This window comes from Arachis ipaensis, chromosome B05 (assembly GCF_000816755.2).
Source record: "Arachis ipaensis cultivar K30076 chromosome B05, Araip1.1, whole genome shotgun sequence".
Taxonomy (NCBI): domain Eukaryota; kingdom Viridiplantae; phylum Streptophyta; class Magnoliopsida; order Fabales; family Fabaceae; genus Arachis; species Arachis ipaensis.
The window spans coordinates 36631807-36642488 of record NC_029789.2 but is presented as its reverse complement, the minus strand read 5'-3'; the positions used below and the strand labels follow the sequence as shown (position 1 = coordinate 36642488).

The window sequence follows — 10682 nt, the reverse complement described above, 5'->3', positions numbered from 1 at the left end:
TGGATTGGGAGCATGGTGGTTGGAATGATGGTGTTTGAGGACTATGTTGAGAGTATGGTGCATGGAATAATGGTGTTTGAGTGGCATAATCATGATAAGAACCATTGATGAGCGGATAATTTATACGCTTTTTGGCATTGTTTTTAGGTAGTTTTTAGCATGTTTTAGTTACTTTTTATTATATTGTTATTAGTTTTTATGCAAAAATCACATTTCTGGACTTTACTATGAGTTTTTTTTAACAAAAGAGCTCAACACAATAATGTGGAGCGACAATCAAACCAATCCTACAACATAAATAAGTAGATAAAAAGCTTCCTTTATGTCATCTCCGGCATAGCCATCAACAACAAAAAGGATCTAGACTACTCCATTTTCTAACGTTGTTTAAAGATTGCTGAAACACCTCCTCTGCACTCCCTTCCTTGTTATTGAAAATCCGTCTGTTTCTCTCTAGCCAAATGTTCCAAATAACCGAGAAGAAGCACATAAGCCACCTGTTACGCTCTATCTTCCTGTTGGCAGCACCTGTCCAACTCTCATAGTGTTCTTTTAGGGAGCCCGGAAAAGACCACGATCTCTGAAATTCAGATAGCCATAGACACCACACTTGCCAAGTAAACTCACAACCCAGGAACAAATGATGAATATGTTCAACTTCTGTATTACACAATCCGCACATGTTATCACCTTGACTCATAATACCCAATCTAGCCAGTCTTTCTTTAGTATTCACTCTTCTTATCAGAGTAAACCAGATAAATAACTCCACTTGTGGCGGCACTAAACCATTCCATAAGGTTCTTGTGAAGCTGTAGCTAGTTATGTCCTCCGAGAGAGATTCTGACTGTACTACCTGCACAAAAGAGTTAGTTGAGTACATACCTTGTCAAATTTCCAATAAATTCTATCTGGCTTATCATGTGCTAGCTTTACAGGTCGTAAAGTCGAGTAAATACCCATAGTAGTCCCTGAGATTCACGCAATTACTCATAGTAATCCCTAAGATTTCGAATTCCCTATTGTAGTCCTTCAGATAGAGCTCCGAGCACTCAAACTAGTCCCTGGCCATATTTCAGGTGATGACTCATCACCGGAACGCTGACGTGTCCTAAGATTGCCACGTGGGACATGTCCAAAATGACGTCATTTTGGGTTTGGCGCCCTTGAAAGCCAAAAACGACGCCGTATAGTTGTTACTTAATATGAAAAACAGTTTTCTCCACCAACATAAACACTTCGTCTCTTCTTCTTCCACCTTCTGAGTTCTTCTTCATCTCCCCAACAATGGCGTAGCCGTAGGGTTGTATGTGCTGGGTTAACAAAAATTTGAGAGAAGAAGTTATCTTATCAGAAGTTGTTGTTGCTCTTCCCTTCCCTTCGTTCACCACAAAGACGAGGTTCTGACGTTGTGATCGGACTCAAGGTAACCTTTTTTTTTTAAGTTTGCATTTTGAATACAGTGTTGTTTGATGATAGCATTGGTCAGTGTTGTTGAGGTTCTGGAGTTTTGGTGTCATTGTAGTGTCTAGGGTTTGAATGTTGGTTGGGGTTTGTGGGGTTGCTATAATACCAATGAAACAGGGAAGAAACAGGGATTAGTATGGAGGTTTGAAAAAAAAAGTTTTCTTGTGGTGATTATTTTTCCTTTTTAATGCATGAATAGGCTTTCAAATTCTCCCTATGTATTGTAAAAATTTTAAATTTCTTGCAGATGGAGGAGAAGTTGGACATCATGTTTCATCATGGGGGTGACTTCAAAAAAAATGCAGAAGGAATTATGATATATTCTTCGGATAATAAGGCCTGTTTAGGTGATTTAGACACTGATACTCTGGATGTGTTCTACATAAGGAACTACCATAGGGAGCTTGGGTACAATGTCATTAAACAGTGCTGGTGGCATGTTCCTGGAAAATGTTTGGAGAAGGGGTTGAGAAATGTAAACAGTGACAAAGAGATAAGAGAGATGGTGAATTGTGCTAGGACAAATGAGGGATTGATTGATATATATTTCGAGCATACAGTGTCAGTGCCGGAGGTGTTAGAGGGAGATAACACAGTTGTGTACTTGGATGATCATGGTGGAGAGGGATGTAATGCAGGTAAAGATACCGATGTGAGTCCCCCAGTTACAGAGACTCATGCAATCATAGTTGCTCCTCCTATCCCTAAGGTTGTACCCAACACTTCTTGCAAATCCAGTCCAAAAAAAAAAAACAGAACATCTCCACGGCAATCACAACCATCACACTCCAAAACTGCCAATCCTTCCAAGACAACCAAACCTGTGAAGAAGAACAACTCCCCAAAAGTCACCAAGCCCACCAAGCCCACCAAGCTCACGAAGCCCACCCAGCTCACCAAGCCCACCAAAATCAGCCAGCCCACGAAATCCAGTCAGAACACCAAATCAGATAGGAGCAAGAAGCAGAAACTATCCAAGAGACCAAGTATTTCCAGGAGACCCTGCACACGGTCTGCTGCTAGAGGATTTACTAGCAAAGTGTTTAACAATGAAGTTCCATTTGATGTATCTTCTGATTCCTCTGATAGTGAAGAGGATAGCATGTTCAAGCCAGGTCCGGATGAGGGTAGTTCCTCTGAATCTGAGGCTACAGGGAATGATCCTAAAACTGGGAGTAGGATTAGGAGAAACATGATACATGCTACGGTGGGTAAGAGAAATATTAGTCCACTAGGTAAAGGGAAGGAGAAGATATTACATGAAGACGATGGTTTGGTTGAGGAGGTGAGCGACGCTGAGGTTGACCTTGGGTTTGTGGGTTGTGTTCATGAAGGGATAGAGTATGATGGTTATTTATTTTATTAAGAATTTTGCTGTTTTGCTTATCTGCATAGACTGTGAGATGATTGGATCTTCATGGTTACTTATTAGGTGTGCTGTTATGCTTGCTTGAAGAATTGTGCTTTCATTATGCTTGTAGTGCATCTTATAGAGAACTTGTAATTACTGGTTTTGTCATTAATCGAGCTGTTCTATTAAACGTTAGGGACCTTTATGGGTCACGACCATCAATTATAGGGACTATTATGGGGATGTTAATTAAATGTTAGGGACTATTATGTGTAACAATTATAATGTTAGGGACGATTATGTGTCTAACATTTACTGAATCTGGCAGGGACTGATATCAGCAGTGAAGGCGGTGATGCCTGATGTGCATCATCGTTTCTGCGTCTGGCATTTATGGAAAAATTTCAACAAGAACTGGAAGGACTTACAGCTAAGGGGACTTTTGTGGGAATGTGCAAGGGCAACAACATACCAAGAATTCAGGGATGGAATGGAGAAGATCAAACGGTTAAATGAGGATGCCTGGGCATACTTAGAGAAGTGGCCAATGGATGCTTGGACCAGAAGCTTATTTAGCCATAAGCCGAAATTGGATAGCATCTGTAACAACGCCTGCGAAGTGTTCAATGCTAAGATCAAGGATGCACGAGCCAAACCCATCATAACATTGCTGGAGGAGGTAAGGATGTTTGTTATGCGAACCATAGCGAAAAACAAGGTGAAGCTGCAGAATCACACTGGGAAGCTCACACCTGTTATAAAGAGCAGGCTGGAAAAGGTGAGGAAAGAATCCAAACATTGGAAGCCTATTTGGACTGGGGATAACGGATACGAAAAATTTGAGGTGCACGGACATCCAACCAACCATGTTGTGGACATAGGAAAGAGACTGTGCACATGCCAATTTTGGATGCTAACGGGTAAGTTAATTGTGTTTATGCATTTTACTTTCCTCAGCCATAACTATTATCATGGTTCCTCTCACTGTTTGGCACCTGCAGGTATCCCGTGTGTGCACGCTTGTGCTACCCTGTCTCGTGTGAACAAATAGCCAGAAGACTTCTGTCACAGATGGCTGACCATGGACTCATACAAGGAAACTTATAACCACCACATTAATCCAATTCCGGGTCAACCACTGTGGGAAAAAGCAGAGGACTGTAACAGGCCACATGCCCCTAAAATCAAGACAAAACCTGGAAAACTAAAGATGAAGCGGAGGATGGATGCGGACGAGAATAGTGCTTCTGGAACTAAGAAGCCTAAAGTTGACCCAAAACTCTCAGGCAACACTGCAGATGGTGTACACTTAAAGAGACAGCTGGGTGCATTTACATGCAGTTACTGTGGTGATAAGGGGCATACAAAGAGAGGCTGCAAAAAGAAAAAAGATGCTGATGCTGCTACTGCTGCTGCTGCAGCAGCAGCCGCTGCCGCTGCCGCCAAGGCATCTGAGAAGAAGAAAAATGATGAAGTTCATACTGTGCCTGAGAAGCCGGTTCATCAGCCCCAAGACGTGTCTGGCCAAGCAGATTTGGGAAGCAATCCCCAGGAGATCGAATTAACTCAGCCTTCTGCTTCTGAGCAAGAGGATTCTGAAAAGGTAACTAAAATTTTACATTTGAGTATGTTGTTATTTCCATGCATAAATAGTAGTTAATGCTACTTATTTCTCCTATAGGATCCTGCACCAAAAAGACCTTCCAAGCTGTCACCACGAAGACGATCCTCTAATCAGCCAACCGCACCAACAGTGAATCCCTTGCAGGGTGCATTTTCAGCAACATCTTCAAAGTTTGCCAACTTGATGCAGTTCATCCCAACGCCAGGATTTAGGCCTCCAAGAAAGAAGAATTGAATACTAGATATATGTACTTAGGAGTTTCTGTTTTGTGTTTTGTTATTAGTATTTTCCATCGTATAATGACTAGAGGGTAAACTGTGATGCAAAGGCCTTTTTGGTATGCCTTGGCCTTGCCTTTGATGAAACTACTGATAGCAGCAACATGGTTTCTAGGCTGCCTTTTACAGTCAACTTTTATTGTTTCTTGATAGACAATGGAATTTATGTTAATATGCTATGCTATGTGCTTTACCATTCAAGAAGCAGTTTCTTTATTTTTTTCATACACAATGGAATTTAAATTAACAAAAACACTTTTCATTCCATCAAGAAGCAGATTTTTACAAATGTTGATAACAAGGAACCCAAAACCACCAATTCATTCATCATTTACAATACAGGATCACCAACAACACTGTCAATACACACACACCTAACACTAACAACTGGGTCATCACTTTTTGCATCTGGACATCCTCCTCCAACCTTCGAAGCCTCCAATCAACGTTGATCTTCACTTCATCACCACACGATTCTGACTTTTCAACCTGTTCCTCATTCACAGAATCTGCCCACACAAAAAGCCCGCACCATCTCTTCCCACTTGTCTGCAACCAATAAAGGATCAAAGTTTGGAGAGGAACAGCACAAGAACAGTCAGGGGAGGCATAACAACACAAGAACAGTCAGGGGAGGAGAATAACAGCAACAAAAGTGATTACTCTAACCTACATTATAATTGGGGCAGCCATAGAACGGTTTGTTCGGATTCGAATCTGTGCCAGACCATCTGAGAACTGGCCTACAACCACAGCCGCACCATTCTGGCGGTGCCGATCTTCTGCTCTTCGTTTGCTTTCTACTCCGATTCCAGCTAGATGGGGAACGAACAGAGCTTCCACCTCCAGTGCTACCTCCACCAATCATCGACATCAGTAGCAGCTCCGGATGAGAGTGCATGAACAGGAACAAGTGTATGGAAGAGGAAGAAGAAGAGGTGAACAAGACGAAGAGGGGAGGTGTATAAGAATTTGGGGATTTAGGGTTAATTATACTACGAGGGACCAATCTGGGTAAAAATTGGAACTTAGCCAGCTCAGCTAGCCGTTGGCAGCAGTCCAGCGTGGCAATCTTAGGCCACGTCAGTGTTCCGGTGATGAGTCATCACCTGAAATATGGCCAGGGACTAGTTTGAGTGCTCGGAGCTCTATCTGGAGGACTACAATAGGGAATTCGAAATCTTAGGGATTACTATGAGTAATTGCGTGAATCTCAGGGACTACTATGGGTATTTACTCTCGTAAAGTCTCATGAAATTGAACCACCAGATCCAACTCCCATTGGTATAAATCTCGCCTCCACTGGAAATCCAGATCCACTTTAGCCCATCCCAAAACCCACAATCCCCTATGACTGATCCTTTTTGGTTTGAAATGGAGAAAAGTCTCGGAAAACTCATCTTTAACGGACCACTTTGTAACCATAGATCTTCCCAGAATCGAGTCCTCCTTCCGTCACCCACCGTCATAGACAACCCCGCAATCATCTTATCTTTTACAGCATTATTCCTGAACTGCAGATGACAGATATCCTTCTATGGACCCCCTCTAGTAGGTAATGTTTGAGCTGATAACATCACACGGGGGTTCAACTCATAGCAAGAGCACACAACCTCCTTCCATAATGGACATTCTTCTTTCGAAAATCGCCACTACCACTTGAATAGTAGTGCGGTGTTTCTAACCACGGCATCGCCTATCCCCAATCCACCCAATTTTTTGGGGGCTTGAACCACCTCCCACTTAACTAGTGCCAGACCATTCCTGCCTTCCTCCTTGCTCCATAGGAATCTTCTCTGTAGTGATATCAACTTATCTGCCACTACCTTTGGCATCTTGTACAGACTCAAGTAGTACACCGGCAAGCTATTTAATACAGATTTAATAAGGACCAGCTTACCCGCTTTATTGAGAACCTTTGCTTTCCACAGGCTGAGCTTCTCCTCTACCTTGTCAATTATCGGTTTTCAGGTCCTTACTAGTCTTGGGTTTGCTCCTAAGGGAATGCCAAGATATTTGACTGGGAGGCAGGCCTCCTTGCATCCCAACAAGTTGCACATGTCATATGTCCACTGCTGTTCACAGTTGATTGGGATTAAACTTGATTTATCAAAGTTAATGGTTAACCCCGACATCACCTCAAAGCACCTTAGCAGCCTGGCATAATTTCTGATGGTCTCTTTTTCTGGTGGACAGAACAATATAGTGTCATCCGCGAACTGGAGGTGTGATAGCTCTATATTGTCCTTACCAACTAGCAGCGGCATAATACATCTATTCCTAACTGCCTTCCCTACCATCCTATGCAGAACATCAACCACTAGAACAAACAAAAACGGAGATAATGGATCCCCTTGTCTCAAACCCCTCTCCATCTTAAACGGTTTAGATGGTGAGCCATTTACCAGGATCGACATAGATGCTGTGCCAACACACTTGATAAACCACTATTTCATAGTTTATCTTGTGATCAATTGAGTAGTTTTTATCAAGTCTTTGCCCACTTATTCATACTAATCGCATGTTTTACATTTTCTTTCCTGATTTTGCGCTATGATTGAAACCATGCTTCTTTGGCCTTATAATTGCTAATATTAATCCTCTCTTATTACCATTCGATGCCGTGATATGTGTGTTAAGTATTTTCAGAGATTACAGGGCAGGAATGACTTAGAGGATGGAAAGGAAAATGCAAAAGTGGAAGAAATACAAGAAGTTGAAGGAACTGCAAAGCTGTCAGCCTGACCCTCTCGCACTAAAACGATCATAACTTGAGCTACAGAAGTCCAAATGACGCGGTTTCAGTTATGTTGTAAAGCTAACGTCCGGGGATTCGATTTGATATATAATTTGCCATAGTGGCTATACAGCTAGGCAACGCGAACGCGTGCTCCACGTGGACGCATCGCAGTGACAAAAATCAGCGTGGCAGATTTCGTCCCCAGCAATTTCTGGGTTGTTTCTGACCCAGTTTTCGACCCAGAAGACACAGATTAGAGGCTATAAAGTGGGAGAGTCCATCCATTCATAATATGTGACATTCATAATTCACTTTTCATAATTTAGATGTAGTTTTAGAGAGAGAGAGGCTCTCTCCTCTCTCTTAGGATTTAGGATTAGGATTTCTCTTAAAGGATTTAGGATTTCTTATTATTTCAACTTACAATTTCTTCTATGTTCCAGGTTTAATGTTCCTTTTATTTATTTTCTCGATTTAGTTTATGTACTCTTTATGTTTAGATTGATTTTCTATTTAATATAATTTGAGGTATTTTCAGATCTATGATTTGTTTCTTTTATTTATGATATAAATAATTTGGATTTTTCTCCTTTTCGCTTTGGTTGAGTAATTAGAGGCTCTTGAGTTATCAAACTCTTTTGTTGACTGATAATTGGAAGTTGCTAATTGACTTGAATTCCACTAACTCTAGTCTTTCTTTGGGAATTGACTAGGACTTGAGGATTCATATTGATCTATCCACTCACCTTCACAGTTGGAGGTTGACTAAGTGGGAGCAACGAGCAATTCTCATCACATCTGATAAGGATAACTGGGATAGGAATTCTAACTCTCATACCTTGCCAAGAGATTTTATTAATTATCAATTTATTTTTCTTGTCATTTAAATTACGTGCTCCTTATTTTAAAAACCCAAAATTCTACCTTTTTCATAGCCAATAATAAATCATACCTCCCTGCAATTCCTTGAGAAGACGACCCGAGGTTTAAATACTTCGGTTATAAATTTTATTGGGTTTTGTTACTTGTGACAACCAAATTTTTGTAAGAAAGGAATTCTTGTCGGTCTAGAAGCTATACTTACAACGCGAATTTATTGTGAAAATTCTAGATCGCGCGAGAGTTTCGCTCTTTCAAAATGGCGCCGTTGCCGGGGAATTGCAAACGTGTGCCTTATTATTGGTTATTGTAAATATTTGCTTTTTGATTTGTTTTTATTTTTGCTTTTTCGTAAATTAAGAGGTTATTAGTTTTTATTTAGTTATAAAAAAAATTTTCAGATTTTTATTTTAAAATTTTTTTGTCTTATCTTATCTTAGTTTTATATTTCAAAATTGAAATCTTTTTTTCAAAAATCATATCTTTTTCAAAATCTTATCTTATCTTATTTCAAATTCAAATTTCAATTTTCAATTAAATTCCAAAATTCAAAATTCAAATTTCAAAATTTAAAATTTAAAATTTTAAAAATCAAACCTTTTCAAAATTTAAATCTTTTTCAAATCTTTATCTTATATTGACTTTTTCAAAATTCAAAATTCAGAATTTAAAATTCAAAAATCAAAATTCAAAATTTAATTTTCAAATTAAAAAATTTAAATAACCTTTTAATTTAAATTTATTTTTATTTTCGTTTTTAATTTTTATTTGCTATTATGAGTTCTCACCCCCATCGCTTTAAGTTTGGTTCCAATGTTGTTGTAAGGAATGGAAACTATAATGAAAATAGGCATCAAGGTTGGAAGAATCAAAGATGGAAGGAGCCACAAGGATTTGATTAACCCTCTTGGCAACAACCCCCTCCAATGCACTATAACCAACAACCATTCTGTGATGCATACCAAAATGATGACTATGGTAGACCCCCTTGTAGTTACCAACAAGCCCCGCCATATGCTTATGAACCATCTCCTCAACACAACTTTGAACCACTATACTCACAAGCCCCTTACCACCAAACACCACCATATGACCCTAACCTGTATCCACCACACTAACCACCATATGAACCACACCCAGAACCACCACCTCGATATTCACCATCTCCATATCCTTATCAAGAAGAACCACCTTCCTATTATGAACCCTTTCTCCAAAATAATGAACCCTCATATCCACCCCAATCTCCAATGGATGACATCCTTCGTGGTCTTCTTCAAGGGCAAGCGAAGATGAAAAGGAATGTACTGGAATTAGTGACTGCCTTAACTGAGGTAGTAAATCAATTAGCTTCCCAACATCTGAACACTCAAGGAACCCCACGGTTTCATGTGGAGAATCTACTGAAGAACGTAGCATGAAGGAGACACTAGAAACTCCGGTGGACAGTGAGCAGCACGACTTTGTATTGGAACAATTGGAAGAAGTCGTGATCGTTGAAGAGGAAGAAGTAGTTGAAGACTTGGGAGATGTGGAACCTCCATGGGAAACTCAAGTCATAAAGCCCCCTTCCAAGGAGTTTGAAATTGATGTTGAGGAGGGTGTACAACCTCCAAATCATATCATGGTTGAAGACTTTGAAGGGGATGATCAAGAGATGGATTCAATCATTAATGAATTCTTATCTACAATTGAATCCTCTCCCATTGGACTTGAGATGGAGATTCAAGAAGAAGAAGCACAACCTCCTATGCCCTTGGTAAGTAATGAAGAAGAGACTGAATTGGAAGAAATCTACCAAGAGGAAGATGTTGAAATTGAAGAAGCTTGCAAAGAGGTGGAAGTTTTCAAAGAAGAGCCCAAGGGAATGGAGCTGGAAATCACCTTGCCAAGGTTGCTGGAGACCTCTTTCCCAAAGCCATCACCATCCATCCCTTCATTCAAGTGGGTAAATCTCTCATCTCTAAGCTTAATTAGCTCACTTGAATATGTTTTGCTTGAAACAGATGGTCAGCTTAGAGCTCTTTGTGGCTTTAAGAGTAAGAGGGAGATGGTTAGTGGTAGGAGTCGTCATGCAAGATTCAATATGGTGGAAAGCTCAAAGTTTAAATGCAAAGGTTGGTGTAAAGCTCAACTGAATGTGTCTAGGAAGTTGTTTGGCCGCTTTAGTGAGAATTTAGATTGCCTTCCACCTGGTTGGAACACTAATAATCAACAAGAAGACGGGTGCAAAAGCAAGGTTTGGGACCCCGGAATTCAGTCTAGAAATCAACACTCTTGGGGCCTTGTCACTTGCTTTAACCTGCTTGAAGGCTTTCTGCGCCTAGTTTGGGATCCCGGAGG

At 40.4% G+C, this 10682-nt stretch overlaps 1 protein-coding gene and 1 long non-coding RNA gene across 2 annotated transcripts; one reads left to right on the top strand and one right to left on the bottom strand.

Annotated features, from left to right (window-relative positions):
- Window positions 3386–4694, top strand: LOC107641833. Its single transcript, XM_016345269.2, has 3 exons — window positions 3386–3738; window positions 3820–4421; window positions 4500–4694. Exons 2-3 carry the CDS (start codon window positions 3900–3902, stop codon window positions 4674–4676), a joined length of 699 nt encoding a protein of 232 aa, XP_016200755.1. The 5' UTR covers window positions 3386–3738; window positions 3820–3899; the 3' UTR covers window positions 4677–4694.
- LOC110271921 lies at window positions 5014–5467 on the bottom strand. Its single transcript, XR_002362781.1, has 2 exons — window positions 5394–5467; window positions 5014–5269 (listed from the first exon to the last, which is right to left on the bottom strand). It is a non-coding gene; the product is annotated as an uncharacterized LOC110271921 (long non-coding RNA).